The sequence below is a fragment of the Pseudonaja textilis genome, chromosome 1 (assembly GCF_049901715.1).
Source record: "Pseudonaja textilis isolate UNSWEBS1 chromosome 1, rPseTex1.2, whole genome shotgun sequence".
Classification (NCBI taxonomy): domain Eukaryota; kingdom Metazoa; phylum Chordata; class Lepidosauria; order Squamata; family Elapidae; genus Pseudonaja; species Pseudonaja textilis.
Genome location: NC_141990.1, coordinates 303872073 through 303891861, shown reverse-complemented (window position 1 = coordinate 303891861; position 19789 = coordinate 303872073). Strand labels below are relative to the sequence as shown.

Below are 19789 nucleotides of genomic sequence, written 5' to 3'. Positions count from 1 at the left end.
TTCCATTTTCAAGAGCGAAAGATAATTTCAGCCAGTATAGGGCATATTGGTGATTTACAACTATTAAGCCTTAAAAGAATACTGAGCATTACATCTATTTAAAGCTTCAATGGAAGCAATTACTGGTCCTGTTTCGCCTGTTCTCAAATCTAAAATTATTCATACCATTTTCTGTTTAAATATTTGATCATAGGTTCTCAGACTATTATATTATTTTTTCCTCATTACTAATGAGAAAAAAAGCAGTGAGAAGTTCTAGGGACATATTACGGAGCTACAGTTTCAGGTAGGTTGATGAACACCAGAGCCTTAATTTTTGAATTATTTCTATATATTTCTTTTAAGCAAAATACAGTAAAGAGGGTCACCTTGTGGTGAAATGGGCAGAAAATAAATTTAATAAAGAATAATAAATAAAGAATAAGCAAATAGACACCCATTGCAGAAATTAAAACTACTGAAGCTTGGGAATTCTGGTAGCTGAAGTCCATATGTTTTAGAATTGCCAAGGTTGGGAAGCCTTATCCAAAGTATGGATCTTACATGTCATCCAGAATCTAGTCCCTCTTACATGTCTCGTCTCTCTTATCTGTCTATCTCCTAATTGTCTACTTCCTAATTCACTTTGAGACAACACTGTGTTCTTCTACATTTTTGCAAAATAGAGGAGCATCACCTTCTTAAGTCAGAGGAGATATTTAATTCAAGGATGAACAAGAAATTATATCTATGAGTAGCAAGGATTCACTCAACAAGTCTAATACTTGTATTTGTATCTAGCCTTTTCTCTAAAGAAGGGCACCTCCTTTTTATTTTATTTATTTGTTCAGGAAAATTCAAACAAAGAAAACAAGAAAATCAAAATGGGACAGGGATGACAGGCATGCTGATGTGCGTGCACAGGCACACCCTTAGGGACATCTTAAACCTTTTGTGAGGTCCACAAAAGTTAGAATTAAAGCTATGAAAGTTTTCCTGTTTTATACTTACAACAGTCCAAAGATAACATTTAAGTGATAGTAAAGCTTACTAAACATTGCACACTAATTTCATAACTGGGTCATCATAAGTGTCATCATTCCAACTTCATATGTTGGAAGAATTGAAATTGTGCAGAGATCAGCCTTCTCCGAGTAGGCCAGCTGAGAATGATGGAAACTGTATTCTAACTAACACATCAAGAGGGTATCCAGTTGGGAAAGTGGCTAATATCTTCCTTTCAACTTTCTCTCCCTCTTCCATCTCATGGAGATACTGTTATTTCTCAGTTTTCTTATAATTCATATCTTCTCAAAAGGAACTGCACAGTATTATAGAGCCTCTATTTGGTTATTTATAGTTTACTTTGGTTGACTATGGAAAACATGAGATCACTATAATTTGCAAGATCTCAGAATGAACAGTGAAATTCTAAACTTATTCAATGGAATTTTCTTACTGGAAAATCACTCACTTTATATTTGTTCAACAATGATCAATGTTCAGCCATTGGCTAAATACCCAATCATAAATGTCACATATGGGTTGTTGAATTGCTGTATTGTTTTGATTACAATTGTAATGTAACCTGACCAAACCATGTAGAATAAGTATGAGATTCTTACCTTCATGATTGTAAGGGCAGAAAATAGTTCTTACTTCACACCTCAGTTCAGTGTATTGTTAATGCTGATTTATTTTAAATTACCAGATGCATGTTGAACAATAAAAGGTTTCCCTTTTAGGTGATCAGGGTGAGTATTTGGTCCCTTCTGCTGTTGAGATATGCTTATTATTTATGCAACCTGAAATCAAAGCTGACATACTACTGTACAGTTGTTCTGCAAATAATCTGCATGGTTAGGCTGAGATAATTTAGTTTTTATTTCAATGTATGTATGTATTATGTATTATGTATGTACTGTATATTCCATTTTTCTCTCCCAGAATAAAGAGATAATGGTTGAACTTATGGGCAAGACTCTTAATAAGTAAGACACTGTTTTCTTCATGGAAAACAGATTAAAAGATTAAAAACTTCATCTGCAATAGAAAAGTACAATGCTGGTAATATTTTACATTAAAAAATTGCCCTGCATTCTGTTACACAGAAGTTTAGGAAACCATTCTTGTATTTTGAAAACCTTCTGTTTCAAATGATTTATTGTAAACATATATGAATAAAATAAAAATGAATGTAAGTATACTGTATGATCAAAACATTTTACAACCAGTATATTTAAATCTGGAGAGATTAATAAAATAAAGTATCAAGAAATGTTTTGATCTGAGTTTAGATATATTAATTTAATACTTATTCTTCAAAACCTACCAGGGTTTTGCAAGAATTAGCAATTCAGATATGTAATATAACAGAATATTTGACAAGCACTACATATATTCAGTTGTTATGCTGGATTACAACTACCATGTTTGCCAGCCAGTCATTTGAACAGGTACTAGTTTGGGCTGGTGAGTGTAGTAGTTAATAGAGTAATTAAACAAAATGATGATTCTGCAAATTTATTGTACACTTGGCTTGGTTACTTGTGCTTGGTGTTGTTTTTTTTAATTAACAAAAAAGTAAGCATTGGAAGATGCCTTGTCATTCGTACTTAAGTTCTTCATCACTTTACTATGGTTCCAAATGTCTATTTATACATTTTCAATATTTCAAAAAGGAGTTTGCACATAAACATTTTGTGTTAAGTAATAGCAGATCATTGGCTGCTATTGATGCCCTGATCAGAATGTAATCAAAGTTGGAACAAAAACATAATTCACAATTGCAAGGAAAAGAAGCAACCATATTTTTAAACAATTGTTTTAAAGTTGTACTATCTACATGCATACTCTGGAAAGATATAACGTGCCCAATCTTATTGCTTTATAAAGGAATCCTTTGGATATGCTAAACAGTTCCTCCTCTCCACCAACCAATGAACTTATAGTCCACAAGTACGTACATTCTGTACACGTTTATATATGGACAACTTCATTATTGTGCCAGGCCATCTGTGACAGTATCAAGTAGCTTCTGGAGGAAAATATAGATCAGGATAGGAACACCATACTATTACTAAAACAGCTGGGAAAATGCTTCCTAACTACTATTTAAATACTCTATTCCCTACAAAGATTTAGCTTGGATACAGAAAGTGTAGAAGCATCAATTCCACCCAAAATATATGCAGACTCCACTACCAAAACCTGGAATGCATGGCTGCCTCCACAGATCCTGAAAGGGACAGCTGTAAATATATTTAATCAAAATTGTTGACAAGCAGACCTGTAGTAATACCTTACTAATATGACTAATCATTGAATGCTGGTATGCTCTAAAACTCTTTGCCGCACTCCTTAATGCTCTGCACATAAAATGCTCATTGATGCAGAAGGATTGTTGGATGTTTGGAGATGAAATTTGTGTGTTAGCCTGCTACTGTTCTAATGGGAAAGTAGAAATAAAGCCCAGGCTACAGTATATGGTAGATGCCATAATTTCAAATGAAAATCATCAGGACCCTGGATTAAATGTATTGTTTTAGGGGTACTGTTGATATGTTTCTTTTTGTTTTGTAACTTTTATTGGCAACTGTATTTACATGCATTGCTAAACTCTTTTCATTGATTTTTTTCCTGAGACTAAATTTTTCACTGATTTTTTTTCCACAAAATTTTCTTAGTAGTCATGTAACTGTAATGTTTAAATTGTAAGTTGTTTTAAGAAGCTTCATAGAACCAAAACATAAAATAAAGATAAGAAAATAAGAAAGATATTTCTTCATTACATGTGTCATATACACATTTCAAGTCTCTGGAAAAACCAGCACATAAGGTAAGATGTGTGTCAAATCAGGCTTATTGCATCAGCCAAAAATTTCACAGATTGTAAATTACCATTCACTCCCTAGAATGCTTCGCTAAGATGTTAATTCAGTAGGGTAATAAAAATGTGGCAAATCTTGGCAAAAATACTAGCAGGAATCACACAATCTATTGATAGTTGACAAATCAAGAAGTTCTTTTAAAAATACAGACAAAGAACAGTCCGTTATCTCCAAGGGACAAGTAGACCTTTATGTGTGCAGAAGGCAAAAAGCAACATCAAAGTAAATTCATTGAGTTGGGTACTCACACAAACTCAAATAGCTCAAACAAGGACATTCAACCCATAGATTATTGTAATATTATTAAATATTTCTGAATTGACTTGTTGAAAAATAGCAGAGCAAAAGTCATGAGAATTTGAAACTCAATAATGTCTTCAATTACCCTCTTTAAAGTCTCACAGGGAACATTTAGTTTAGTTTACTTTATTGTCATTGCACCTCGTACAACAAAATCAAACACCATCTTCAGTACACATCATGACCATGATCACAAACACACATCCTTCACCTGCCACACATTGAACCAAAAACCCCAGACACCACACCAATACTGCGCTATACAGCAGAATTCAAAAGAGCTACTGTCCTGGGATAGAAGCTGTTTTTCAGCCTATTTGTCCTTGTTTTTATTATTCTGTACTGTCTGCCAGATGGTAATAGTTAAAAAAAAAAAGGGTGCCTGGGATGAGATGGATCTCTGAGAATGTTTTGAACTTTCTTATAATTCTCTCAATCATTTTAATTCATTTATTTATTAACAAACATCCCACTACATTACAGTAAATATTTTATCCATCATCATATTTTCTAAAATTATTTCTATTTGTAATATAACAATGCTATTTTATGTACCTTTGCAGAATCCCTTTTGCAATTAAATTTTCACCCATTATGTCTAAACAAGCTTATGGTTACAATCCTTATATCTTTTCTCTGTTTCTCCATTTCTTGTTTCTGTTTTTTACAACTTCTTTTCCTTGCCTTCTTCCCCCTCTTCTTCTCCCTCCCCTTTTTACCCCCTCGTCTCTCTACTTCTAACTCTCTCATCTGTAATCCCCTCTTCTGTTGCTTTCTAATATTATACTTATCTTCCAAATTGTTCTTCTTTTTGGTTGTGTTTTCTAGTCTTAAATCTTTCACTCTCTTTCCCCACTTTTCTTTTTTCCCCCCACTTAAAATTATTTGATCATTAAAGATGGCTTCTTCTTTGTCTCAATCTTCTTGTTCTGCAAGCGTTTCTTGTTGCTCCTCATAGTTCCAGATCTCCATTTCTAAGAATTGAAACATGAAGCCAAAAGAACTTCTCCCTTCTTGTGCATCTTCTTTCCATTTTTTAACTTCTGTTTTCAGTTCTTCTAAGAGTGATACCATTTTAAAAACTTTTAAGCAACCACCCGGTTAATTTTACTCATCTAGATGCAAAAACCAAAAATCAGCAAATAATCCAAATAATCCAAGGCTGTTTCTACTTGCTTCTTTTTTCCACTTTCTCTTCCTGGGGTTCTATTATTTTGTTACCAAGTTTCAATTAAAATGTATCTTTGAGGAATATGTTAAAATTTCACTGTAAGTTCCTTTTAATTACAGTTCCATTCCTTAATTCCAGGCAGTCTCCTCCATTTTTCCAGATCCTGCCCTTTCATTCTTTTTTTTTCCTTTCCTGCTTTTAAAAACTTTTAAATGTCCAGAAATCTTTATTATCCCTTTGACTTCTTTTTTTTTAATAAAATTTTTTTATTGTTTTTTAACACACAAACAAACAGACAAAACATAAAAGCATCAGCTCTCCCGTATTTATATACAAACAGTGAGTCGGTTGGTTCATCAGTTTTGTGCATTCATTTCGTAGTCACAATTACAATTACCTTATATAATAACTCTTATTGTCAGTGCAAACTTATATATCATCATATCATTATTAAAGAAAAAGAGATTTGACTATACTTTTATTCAATCATGCCTTATGAGATAACTATATTTTAAGTAATTTATTCTATAACAAATCCCTTTGACTTCTATTTTCAGCTTAGATGCCTATTAATGTCAAAGTGGATTTTTTTTTTCAATTTCTTGCTTAAGTCTCTTAGCAATCAGTATAAGGAAGGGAGGGAATAAAACCTAATCCTTTCTCTTCTCTCTCTCCTTCGCAGCTTCAAAATCTTCTTTGGGAACAATGTTGTTAAGTTTAAATTCCAGGGACCATATTTGTTGCTTTTGCTGTTTGACCCAGTCAACCAAAATTTTCTCTTCTTATCTTCCTCCTGCACATTCTTTTCTGGTCAAGTTCTACTTTGAGGTTGCCATTTCTGACCACTGCTGCAACCGCCTTCAGGAAAGGGAGTAATGGCCAGCTGGGGAGGAGAGATGCGGCTCTCCTCAACCCTTCAGGCAGTCTCCCCCCTCTTCACCACCTCTACAGGGTGGCTTAGCCCCAAAACCAGCTGGCTCGGGGCGCTCCAGTGGCAAGCACGGATCGAAGCCTCATAGAGACGAGTCTTCGGTCTGTCGCCGAAGAAACTCAAACCGGAAGTCCCATTTTGAACTTTCTTAAGGCAGCGGGAGCTATAAAGCTCTTCCGCAGTGGGGAGCAGGCAACCAATGATCTTCTGGGCAATGATGTTTAACCCTCTGGAGTGCTTTTCTATCTGCCACTGTGCAATTGGCAAACCATACAAAGGTGAATTAAGTTAAAATATTCTCTATGGTGCAGCGGTAGGTCACCAGCAGTTTTTCATTCAGTTGTTGTTTTCTGAGAAGTCTCAAGTAGTCAAGACTCAAGTCTCATCTCTGCTGGGCCCTTTTGACCAGTGCTGCAATGTGAGCACCCCAGGTAAGGTCCTCTTTTGTTGTAACACCCAGAAACTTAGAACTGGCCACTTGCTCCTCTCAGTCTCCATTGATAAGCAAGGGCTGGATGTCTGATCTCTACCTTCTATAGTCCACTATAAGCTCCTTGGTCTTATTGGTGTTGAGGACCAAGTTATTGTCTCCACACCACAAAAATAACCGGTCCACCTTATCTTGATAGGCAGACTCATCCCTCCTTGATATGAGTCCCACCACTATTGTATCATCTGCAAATTTAGCAAGTGTGAGTGGGAATGCAGTCATGCACATAAAGAGTATAGAATAAGGGACTCAACATGCAATCCTGTGGTGGACCAGTGTTAAGAATAAGGGCTGAAGAGGTAAGATTACCTAATCTGACCCTCTGTGAGCGGCCAGACAGGAAATCCATAATCCAAAGGCAGATTGAATAAGAAAGACCAAGATCCAGAAGTTTAGACATTAGTCTATGTGGAAGAATTGTGTTAAATTCAGTACTTTATTTTTGAATTTTATGGAAGACTTCCATTCAGTCCTCTATCATAGCCTAAATATCACTTTAGTATTTTCCTAGATGCTTTGTTGAAATTAGAATTTCCTGTGTAATTGATTAACAGCTAAACTCCCAGGCAATTCTGGAACCTGGAATCTCACACATCTGGAGGAAAGAAATTGAGAAAGTTGTTCTAATTGGGAAGATGGTACATTAGCTTAAAGTACTGATAAAAATTTGGTGGGTTGAGTTTTTCGCCAAATTCTTTTTCTTATCCAAAGTAGGAGGAATCTAGGCTTCAGTAATCAAACAAAGCTTGAGATCCACCTACTACTGGCATTAATGGAATTTACACATGCATAACTATGGTTCTGAATCAAAGTGTCCATCTGTTTTGGAATTCAAGCAAAATTTTATATGAGAAACCCCATAAAAGAAAATGCCAAAAGGAGCAAAAAACTTACCACATTTCATCATCCCTACTTCATAACATTTCCGGAGTCGGCAGGCCTGGCAACTTTTGCGTCTGTTTTTATCTATTGTACATTGGTTTGTCGCCGGACAGATATAATCATTGTGCCCTGGAGGGAGGAATAAAAAAAGGTACTTTTTAAAAATATTGTGATAAAGTCTTAAATTTGGTCCTTGTTTTTAAGAAAAGGTATTTCATTTCTTGAGTTAGCCACTGGTTCTAGTGTGGGGAACTGGTTAGACTGTCCTTGGAGAATCCCTAGACAGCAGCCGTGTAAAAGGCTTCCAATCCCAAATGAAAGCTGAGTCCTGCAGGCTGAGATGACTGCATACTGAACAGCGGAAGAGTGACCTATGTCCTTGAGCGAACAAAAAGCATCTTAGCAACATACAACATTCCTCATTCAATGTATGTTTCGTTAGGGCTGTGTGTTCCTTAGGGTTGTACTTTGCTTAACCAGAGCACTTAGGATTGAAGATTGCAAAGTGAGAAGATCCAGAATGAACATGTCCTCCAACTAATGAGCAGCCGGGGAAAGAAGGATCTTCCTTAGGTGTAGGGGTGCTTAAAGAAAAGAATAGAATAATAGAAGTCTTATAGGCTTATACTTTTGAGAACTTATTTGAAAGGCTAGCCAACAGAGAAATACAGCATATAAAAGGAGGGCTAAAAAGCAAGACAATCCTGTATGTTTCAGTTCCTAACAGCAAGTATGTCATAGAAAAGGACTGTGATCGGCAAAAGAGCTTTTGTTTTGTTTTTGCAAACTACAACACAAGAGAATTAAAATATTTCCTTTTATTTTGGTAGATTTCTCATCCTTGGACTAGATTTAACCTCTCTGCAAAGATTCAGTAAAGACCAAGGAAAGTCTGGAAAGACAGTTAATTCCTTCTGTAGAGAAATAGAGAAATGCTAATTTGTGGGAAAAGTTTTTATTTCCCCCCAATTCATAGTGATAATTTCTCAAAGCAGATGGTTTTTCTTAAGTTTATTTGACAAGCAGGCTCCCTTTTAAAGTGGAAGTTGATAATACAAATTCTGGTCGAATGATAGTGAAAGCAAGTTATAGTTGTTTAAAAATGAAGGCAAATGAAGGCAAATTTTCTTAGTGACATTTTATGTCAACCTTTGTCTAGAGGTTATATATGATGTTTGGGGTTGAATGCCTGGACTTAGACCATGGTGTTCTGAGTGAAATGTTCGTTAAGACATCAAGGTCAGTAGGAGGCTATGGCCAAATATTGCTCTCTTAGTTGAGCCTAAGAATTATTGTGAATACGAAGAAAAGGAAAAAGATTCTATAAAAATGTAATTGGTTGAAACTATACAATAAGTTTCACCATTCTAGCTCTCCTGTCTTTTTAAGGATTACCATAAAAATCCTTAGAATCAGTTTATGTTAAGAATAAAGACAGATTGTTATTAGATTTTTATTATAGACCGGCTACAAGAATAAGAACTTGACATGCAGTTGAGAGCTTGATGCAGATTATAAAAATGATCTCAAAAATGATTATAAACCTTCAGGCGTATAAGTTCTAACAAGTACACATATAAAAGTCCAAAGTGATAGACACAAATTTGATGGTTACTAGTGTGTGGGGGAGGGGGAGGGTAGAAGGAGAAGAATACAACTGTAAACCATTCCTTCTCCCTGAAAACCACTTGCCTGGTCCAAATCTGTTTCCAAAATGGCCTCTTGTAAGGAAATTTAATAGTTTTCTCACATAATTCAGAGGTGTCATTCCAATTAAAAGGCAGCTTGGTCTCTATCAGCTTTATCATGTTTATGCATTTAATGAAGGGGCTAGTTTATACAATGATGCTGATACCAAAAAGAACATAAAAACCCCAACCCCATTTATTATGTGTAGAAAAGGATGTTTTGCAAAGCTGTTGAACGCTTTTTGGAAAACAGTCTGTGTAGAACAGATATGATCTCAGTGCTTGGCAGTGAAGGTTGATTATGATCAAAGGTCCCCTGGAAAAAAAATAAAAATGTTGTCATGCCAAGTCTCCAACACATGTCACGGCCTTCAAAAGGTTATCTTGTCCAATTTTGAAGTGTAGTTGACCAAACCATATGCCAGGTAAACACTTTTGCTTTTTTCAATTACCTTAATTTGTTGCATCCAAATTCATACTGTTCCTACAGATCTGAGACTTAACATTTCTAAATGCAGTTACCTTGGAGTAAGTCCTATTGAAACAATGATATTTTCTTAATTGGAAACATAGATATTAGAATAAATATGGGGAAGGAATTGTCCTGGGACTGAAACAATGAACATAAATATTTTTGAAGGCAAAAAACTGAGAAAAGGTACATAGAATCAAACTGTGAGATTTTTCATAATTGCCACTGAAAATGGGACCTTGATTTTTAATCAATAGATTTCATCAACTAGCCGATATACTAAAGGGAAGAAATAAATCCAGTTTTAATGGTGAATCTAAAAATGAAGTGTGCCTGGTACATTTTCAGACATATTTGGAGTCTTTTGTTTTAATATAAGTGGGAATGAAAAGGAAATCTTAAATGGAATGTGCAAGAAAATGTTCCTTGACTCCCTTTTTGATAATGTTCCATTCCATGTCCATTCATTTTTTAAAATTTATTAAACTTATATGCTTCCCATCTTGCCAAAGGCAACTCTAGGCAACTTACAATAATTTAGTAAAATGCCACATAAAACATTAAACCATAAATAGAGATCTCAAATTTAAAATGTAAGTAGTTAGCCCTATTTCAATGATTAAAAAAATAGAAACTTTATAAGATGTTATAAATAACAGGAAGAAATAGAGTGATCAGTAATTAACACTAAATTATTAGTAACCATACATAACAATTCAATTTATCATGCACATTGCTAAATCTCTTCTAAAGCCTCTCTTAAATGCTATAATAATCATGCAGATGGTATAATATTTTAGATGTTTGCTTGGCTGATGTTAGGGAGTTTCAGCTCTTGTACTGTCCCTTAATTTCAGGTGCAAGATTTCCAACATATTGAGAAAAGAACTTCATACTTAGTATTGGAAGGGGGAAAAGGAGAGAAAGTCCTCCTAAAATAGAAAAAAAAATCCAGTTCTGCAGTATATGTAGTAATAGTATAGCCTTCATCCCTCTTCAAAATATTGTGCTAATGTAATTAAGACTCAAGTGTCAAGGAGATCTGCAGGAGGATTGGGTCAAAAATTCCAAATGATAGTTGTAACTACATAATTGAAATGCTGCCTGGTTTTTGATTGCATCATAACCCACATATAAAAGGGGCGGGTTTTTTTTATGCTGGCTGTCATCTTGACTTTGCTGACTCTCTTCTGCACAACTCCCTGGTTGCTCTATGTAATTTATCTTCATGTTCTTACAAAAATCATTGCATTCAAATGAATTGCTTTCTCCAGGATTTCCTGTTTTCCCTACCTTGGATGCTTCTTTTGAAGAAGGCTTTACAGCCTTCACATGACCAAACCCCATAATGATATCCAGATGCATAATCGCTACATACAGCACAGAAATGTGCATCTCTTTTTGAACCAGGGCTGTTTGTGGTGGGACTGGTACAGTCACTGCTGCTGTTTTTTCTTTTCAGGGTGTCTCTGGTGGCAGAAAAGGAGAAAATCTGTCATCAAACCATACAAAGGAATGTGTATTTTGCCTCAACAATGTTCTTTTTAAAAAAATCATCCACATGAAGTTTTGCAGAGTGTGAACTGCAGTGAAAGAAAGCTTAAAATTACATAAACTTCCATGGATTAGAGTCATAAAATATAATACTTATTCTTCAGAACACGCCACAATTTTGCAAGCATCAGTTATTAGAGTATATAATATATTAAACAGGAGTATTTGACAAGCATTAAGCATGTGAAGTCTGATATTGTACCAGATTACAACTATCACATTCTCCTCCCAATCATTCTAAGCAGTTTAGTTTGGGCTGGTGAATATAATAATTAGCACAGTGATTAAGCAGAATGAAGATTGCACAGTTAGGAGTTTACATACACATGCAAAGTTACATGTGCCACATTGTTCGGCCAAGTGAAGTAGTTCCTTAGACAGGAAAAATCAGTATCACAAAGAGTATTAATTGCAAAGCATTTTTTATTATTTGGTTTTTTTCATTCATTCATTCATTCATTCATTCATTCATTCATTCATTCATTCACTTTTATTACTTGATTTCTTATTCTATTGTTATTGCCAGGGACAGGAACAGGTGCTTCTGTAATAAAAAAAATTTGACTGGTCTTGAATAGTATAGATTTTATTTTTGAGATGAAGGGAGGTTGATTCCATTTGCTGTCCTTGCTACAGATCTCTGCATGTCCTGTGGACACATTCCTCCAACAAATGTGCACGAAGTAAGATTTGGTCCATCAAATCAGAAATTTGATAAATGAAAGAATTTTTTTAAAGACTAAAAGACAAATTTTGTTCCTTTTTGAGGTCTGAAATATTGCTTTACCTGCATAGCTGTCCATAGGGGGAAAGAAAGTCAACAACAAAAAAAGAAATAATCTAGAAAGCAGAAAAGAGGATTTTACTTCTGATCAAAGTCTTCAAATGTTTCAGTCACATGGTTGAATATTCTATCTCAGTTTTTCTCAAACTTGGCAACTTTAAGACATGTGGATTTTAACTTCTCCATGCTGGTTGAGAAATTCTGGTAATTGAAGTCCACACATCTTAAAATTGCTAAGTTTGAAAAACACGGCTCTAGCCTGACTATTTTATTCACACACATATCCCAGAACATCCCTGCTTACATTTACACTTCATAGTACATATGAATTACAGTCTTTACTTCTGAGACAAACCCAGTGTCCTCTATTCTTTCTTGAGTAAAAGGGGATTTGATAGCCTTCTCCCTTTCTTGTCATTGATCAGGAACAATGTGCAAGTCCAAAAGGATTTGAAGAACAGATGAGCAGAAGAGAAGCCACTACATTCAGAAGTCACATATAAGCATCCAGACATCTGTAGGTTTCTTCATTGTGACAAATGTCTCTGGGTTTCAGAAAGAAGAAGAGGCTTAAGAGAGCATGTGTCCTTTTAATAAAAAAAAATTCTCTTCCAACTCAAGCAGAGTTTTATATGTCACATTTGAAAACAAAATCCTTCATTAGGAAAAAATAAAATAAAATGCCCTATGCTCACTTAATCAAGTAAAGGGAGGGGCCAGCTCCATGTAGTTCATATTCTTCCTATCTTTGAACTTTTAATTTAAGTTACAATTCATGAATTTTCAATACCACAATCATTGTTTCCATGGCAATAAATTGATGTCATGAACACAGCATTAAGATGGCACCACAAAAATGAAACAGAAGGGGAAGTGCAACTGTGAAAGAGAATGTGTGCAAAGGCAAAGCATTTTGAAGATGAGAAATCACTCATTACACTTACCCTTCAAAAGGAATAGAGAATTTCATTGTACAATTCCACTCAAATAAAATATTATGTGTTTTGTCCAGGAATTTAAAGAGTGTCCGATGTAGCTTTCTTCAACCTGTTCTTTCCAGATGTGTTAGCTACTATCTCCCATGATTTCTGGGGATGACAGCAATACGACATCTGGAAGACAGCTTGCTGCAGATGACTGAGAGACCTGCAATTGTCTGAAGTCCAAACTAGACCCATCAACAGCATAAAATTTCTATTCTTACTTCACCCTTTTCAATAAAGAATCCCAAAATCTGTATAGAGATTCTCAATCATCCAGGTCAGGGTTATCCCAAGATGCTTTTCAAAAAGCAAGGAAGCCCAGTTGCCATTTGAAAAGCACCTTTGGGAGTCCCAAAAGCTACACATGATGTTCTTATCCATTATTTTATAGCTGACCTCAGTCTTGCATGATAGTGAAAGACAGTATTTATTCCCAGGTTCTTGGACTAAATACTTTTTCTTTTCAGGAATGGTCAAAACCATTTTGCTAGCTGAGGCAAAGGGTAAACTGATGTCCTTCACTCATATCATACTGCTAAGGTGACCGGAGTACCAGTCTTACTTTAATACACATGATGTTACACAAGGAATATTCCCATAGTCATTTTATTAGTAAAATATTCTTCAACAAGTAGACTGTATGTTACTTGCAGAAGATATTCTATATTATCCAGAAAAGTTATCATCCTTTGTCCAGTAACTTTACTTTCTGTCATAGCCATTAACCTACTAAATTTCTATACTGGGCAAGGTATTGACCCTAGAGTTTTCTAATACCATTTTGATTTCCATGAAAACAAACTTATTTCCAAGCACAGAGTTATACAATAAAGCTGAATGATGGGAAATTCAGAATGGATAGGAATTCTTAAAATGCTTCTGATTATAGGGGTGGTCGGAAATAAAATTCTAAGTGCTTCCAAAATGGTTGGAAAATTCCCTTTTAAGCTTAAAGCACTTGTTTCAAACTGAAATAAAGCTGTTACAAAGTTGAAACATGTCCAGAATGGCTAGAACTCAAAGGTAGACATTTTAAACTTCTAATCTCTTGAATTCAAAATGCTTAGTGCATCTCTAGTAAATCAATTAAACCAGGGGTGTCAAACTCTTCATTGAGGGTCACATCAGGGTTGTGTTTGACCTCAGAGGGCTGGGATGGGCATAGCCAGCTGATGTCACTCATGTACTCTGCCAGCAAAAATGGGCTCCCGAGCTCCGTTTCTGGCAGCCTCCTGCAACACTCTGCCAGCTAAAACAGAGCTTGGGAGAACTGCCCTCCCAAGCTTCATTTTCATTGGCAAAGGCACTGTGGGCTGGTCTCTTGCTGTTTGCAGAGTGGCCCCACAGGCCAGATCTAAGCACCCCATGGGCAGATTTGGCCTGTGGGCCTTGAGTTTGACACCCCTGAATTAAACAAAACAAAGTTAAACTTGCTACTGCAAGATGAAACAATGGCCACCAACATGGGCAGTCTTATCATAGGATTAGACAAATTAATGAAGGATATACTGGATATATCCTTCATATATGGCTATTAGTCCTGCTAGTTCAGCATCTCTGTACACCAATGTAAAACACAAGGGTATGGTGTTTATGTCCTATTTGTGTACTTCCCCTAGTCTCCAAGTTGACCACTGTAGGATCAAAATGCAGGATTTGTTTGAGGTTCCTCTATTCCAATTATACTGAGAGTCTATCATATGCTAACTCCACCCATTGCACATGAGAGAAAATGGATCGTCCAGAAAAATAATTCTCCAAGTACAGGAGAAAAAAGCAAATTATTTAATAAATATAGCTCCTTTTTTCCTGAAGAAAAAAAAAATCAGCCTTGAAATGAGAAATAATCACAGTGAACTCTGTTGCTAGCTTACATCACAAATATTATGCAGGTACAATTTTGCATTATCAAAAATTCAGTAATATTTTTTTTAAAGTCCTCTTCTGAATATATTTATTGCCCTTTCCCAAGATTTCTGTTCTCTTACATCATCCCCTAAATGTCAAGCCAAATGTCTGAAAGTTCAAGTTTCATCTTAGCTCCAACTTCCAATATTTAAACCTGTGACTGAACTGTGTTCCTATATTCTCATTGAAATAAGAACATGGATAAATATTAAGAATTTCTTTTTTTTTATTTATTTCAAAGCTGAGAGGCAAAATAGATATTCCTGGGTATCGCTTATTGGCTGTCCCAACTTTGAAAGCAAATTGAAGGTAGAGGAAAGAATAATTTGATCAGAGAAGAAAATCTGGGAAAATAATGCATGCTATTTTCCCCATTTAAATCCTATGGGCCCTTCAAGCTGCTATCAAACAGATTCCAAGGAAGGCTTTTAGAAATCACTCTGTTTCTTTACCCCTACATTTAACCACAATTATTCAGACATTTTTCCTAGGCATTTTGGACTCTGTTTCTTGATTATACGACACTGGACTGAATATTTAGCACTAGATGGATAATTTTTTAAAAATTACCTGTGAATAGGCAAGACGTGATCCATAGGTCGGGCTTCACACCAAGGGCTTTTTGGTTGCTCTGCATATAAAACCGATGATTGGCAGTGTACTGTCAGAGGAGAGATGTGACCAGAACTGGACCACAACATGCTCGGACTCGCCGCCTGCCTTACAGTGGCATTTTCTGAATCGCTGAAATTACCCGGAATGTTATAATTCATCATTGAAGGGCTGTAGAAAGCCATGGCTGAGTAGTCAGGTCTGTTCTCCATATAACAGGATGGAATGTAGATCGGGCTGTGCTCCACCGTCAGAGCAGCCTGGCTGCAGCTGAAAGGGATGGGAGAGCTCTGCTCAGAGATGCCACTTTTGGCTTCTCTTTTCGTACATCTGAGATCTTGAATTGGTGGCAAACGAGCACATTCCTTGTGAGACGATGCACAGAGGGACATGGTGGAGTGAGATGGATGCCAAATGTCGCTTTCTTAATCAGTCATCCCCCAACATTTAATCTGGAAAACAGCAATGCTAAGGCTACATAAAATACATTTTTTAAAAGAAAATCCACCCCACTCCTCACCCTTACTTCCTGGCCGTGCATGTCTGGGGCAACAATATGAACAGAAAGCAGCTTTAGCAGACCGATGAGTACAGAAACAGTCCTTCTCAAACATAAACATGGTGATGATGTAAAGTTATTCAACACCACAGACAATACTGCTACCCTTCAAAAAGACCTTAACTATGTATCAGAATGGTCAAGCAAATGGCAACTTCAAATCTCAACAAATAAATGCTCTGTCCTACATATTGGCAAAAAAAAATCAGAATATAAAATATAGGCTGAATAGTCAAGACCTTGTTGATGATCCAAACTCTGTCAAGGATCTTGGAGAACTCATCTCAAATGACCTAAGTGCTAGAGCCCACTGTAACTACATAGCCAAAAAGGCATTAAAAGTTGTTAACCTAAACTTACGTAGCTTTTTCTCTGGTAATATTACACTAATAACTAGAACATACAAAACATTTGCTAGACCAATACTCGAATACAGCTCATCAGTCTGGAACCCACATTACATATCTGATATTAACACAGTTGAGAAAGTCCAGAAATATTTCACAAGAAGAGTTCTCCATTCTTCTACTCGTTGCAGAATATGCCACCAGACTCAAAATTCTAGACCTAGAAAACTAGAACTATGCTGCCTTCGGTCCAATCTAAGTATAGTATATAAAATCATACATTGCAATGTCCTACCTGTCAATGAATACTTCAGAGCACACAATAGATACAAACTCAAGGTTAACTACACCAAACTTGATTGCAGGAAATACGACTTCAGCAACAGAGTGGTCAATGTCTGGAATATTCTACCTGACTGTGGGTTTTTTCCCCAAACCCCCAAAACTTTAACCTTAGACTGTCTATTATTGACTCACTCCTTTCCTAAGAGGTCTGTAGGGGGGTGCATAAGCAAACCAACGTGCCTACCATCCCTGTCCTATTGTTTCTTTTTCTTTTTTATTTTTCTTATATGTATCCATGTATTCATAACTATGTCTTTACTTATACCTATTATCTTGTAAGCAATTGACAAAAATAAATAAAATAAAATAAAATAAAATCTATAAGAACAGAGAGATCCACTGCCTGTGGGTAGAAAATCTTGAAATCTCCCATTCATCTAAATCGGAGGTGGGTAACTTGAGGCTGCGGAGTCAGGTTTTAAAGAGTCTTTCACTCCAACTCAGGCAAAATTCAGCAGTATGGTTTCCCCCTAACTTGAGGCAAGAAGCACTCAAAAACTACAGCATCAATATCATTATTGGATTCAAGAAAGAAATACAGGCCAAAACCCCCAGCCCAAAACTCATAAATGAAAAATAAGAAAATCTCTGCTCTGCATACATGCATGCATCAAATGACTCAGCCCAATTTAGATCATGGCCTCACCAACTGTTTGGCTTTTGCCTTTCTAAAAGGAAGTGAGGCTTCCAGACTTCCAAAGATTCCTCATCTCCAATCAAAATAATCTAGTAATAGTGACTACTATTGTTAATCTGAGGAAGGGGACAAGTTTCATGTGAGCACTCAAGTATGTCAGTGCTGATGTTATGCCAGAAAGAAATGATATATGTTCATCCAAGTTTCATCCTACTATTGGTAGAACCATGCTGCAAATTTCCAGGGTAGAAATACCCTACCATGGTCATTTCAGGCCCAGAAAATTGCAGGTTGCATGATTGCAATATCTTCTCCAATCCTTAGGCATTTTGCTACCTGAGGTGAAGGGCAAGCTGCCATTTTCACTTCACAAAAAAGTTACAAAAGTCAACCCAACTGGCAGTTAAATTATACTCTAATGCCAATAATGGGACAGTGGTCGTGATTACACTTGAAAGTAGTAGGTTACTTCAGTTGAAACAGGCCAGACTATTCCCCCAGTAATCCCTAATAGCCTATAGATTTTGCTTGTGTTATTTACTGGAACTGGTCAGGAAATATAATTCCCCTGTATTTTTTTTAATATTGATCACAGTTCAAATTGATCATTAACTCCTGCTTTTAAAGCCCCAGACTATAAAATGTCATGAGCAACTTATTTTTTTTCATGGGATTGTGAGTAACAAGAAGTCTGACAATAAGGCTATGATGGTACCAAGTGGATGGGCTAAAATGTTTACCGCACTTTAAACTTGTTTTCTGTGAGATTATATTAATATATTGGGTTGGGGGCACATTTTAAACTTACAAGGACTGCCAATTTATTGCTAAACTTCCTTGGCATCTTGACTGGGAACTTGGGGGAAGGGAGCTGCAAAGAAACCCAACAGGTTTCAGCACTTGATGTGGGTTCCTAAGGGAATATATTTTCATAGAAGACAATATATGTAGCTCAGGGATGGACTGTGGAGTCTATCACAGAATATCTTCTGCCTACTACTGCATCTTCTTCTGGGTTTTTCTTCCAGTAGATATGAGGGTCAACAGAAAATGTTGACTTTATTGGTTGATTGCACAGTATATACAGTAAGTAAGTATGCCATCTTGTTATTCTTCAGAGGCATTATAAATCATATAAATAGAATAGTTTTCATAAAATTTGGTTTCTATCTTGACACCACCACTTCTGAAGTTTAGAATACAAATTTTCTATCTGAAATTTAGAATACAAATCTTCTATAGATCAGGAGTCAGAAGCTAGATAACTGGGAACTAGATCTTAATTGAAACTAACTGTCAGATCTGCCCCAATCTGATCTCCCAGATAAACAAAACTCTCAACTCCATTTGGTTGAAGTGAAAAGCCACTTTTACTAAGAGATGCTGATTGCAGTAAAGTCAAGTGGAATCTAAAGTTCCCTCATACCAATAGAGAACTAACTCCTGGTTTTCCCTAGCCCTCCCCCCATGATCCGCCTGTGTATAGCCAATCCAATACTGCTGAGATGTTTTGGGAGATGTTTGGGCTGGTGAAATTCTAATCTCAGGGTAAACAGCCTTAAAGATGCCAATGTGCCACAATGAACCACATTCCAAAATGCTCTGTTTTTCCTCAACTGTCTATCCCCTCTCCCAATTTCCCATGTATACAGATTTATTGCCCATTTGTTCACCCCTACCTTCCCCGATTTATGGCAGAATGCCAGCAAAGTGCCAAGACAAAGTGGTGGATCTATCACTAACACTGGCTTCTTCTTATTACCATAACCATTGCCATCACCCCATTCTATTGTTTAAAAAACAGTTTTGGCAAGTGTTTTTCAATTCTTACTTTCTCCATCAACCTTTGACTTTTTAAATGGCTTTGAGCCCCTTTCCTATGTATCCCTTGAAGTTGGTCCCAGAGGCATGGAGAAGGAAGATAACGCAGTAGGGGTAGCAATACTCTGCTCAGTCAGCAGGGAAAAGGAGTAAGGGTCATACCATTCACTGAGATATTCAGAATGGAGGGGAGAATAGAAGTGGCCAGGACTAAGAGTAAACAAAAACTAAGGAGATAGAGTGCCAACTTACAATATTTAAAGCTTCCTAGTCCCGTCAAAAAGTTAAATGAAATGTGTGATGGGAGCTTTGAGTAGAATAGGTTATAGTATTTCTCCTGCAACATCCTCACTCACTGAAGTCTACAAAGTCCTTCATGGCAAAGGGCCAGATCTGTAGGACCACATCTCCAACCATCTCTGCTTATCCACTGATT

General features: G+C 36.3%; 1 protein-coding gene across 2 annotated transcripts in view; it reads right to left on the bottom strand.

Moving 5' to 3' along the window:
• ESR2 (estrogen receptor 2) overlaps positions 1–19789 on the bottom strand; it is a 73943-nt gene that overhangs the window by 38043 nt on the left and 16111 nt on the right. For both annotated transcript variants that reach the window (XM_087922319.1, XM_087922318.1), the window contains 3 exons: positions 15603–16096; positions 11097–11272; positions 7656–7772 (listed from right to left, as the gene is read on the bottom strand). In XM_087922319.1, the coding sequence (XP_087778445.1) occupies positions 7656–7772; positions 11097–11272; positions 15603–16036 (727 nt within the window). In that variant the 5' untranslated portion in view covers positions 16037–16096. The remainder of the gene's footprint in view (positions 1–7655; positions 7773–11096; positions 11273–15602; positions 16097–19789) is intronic.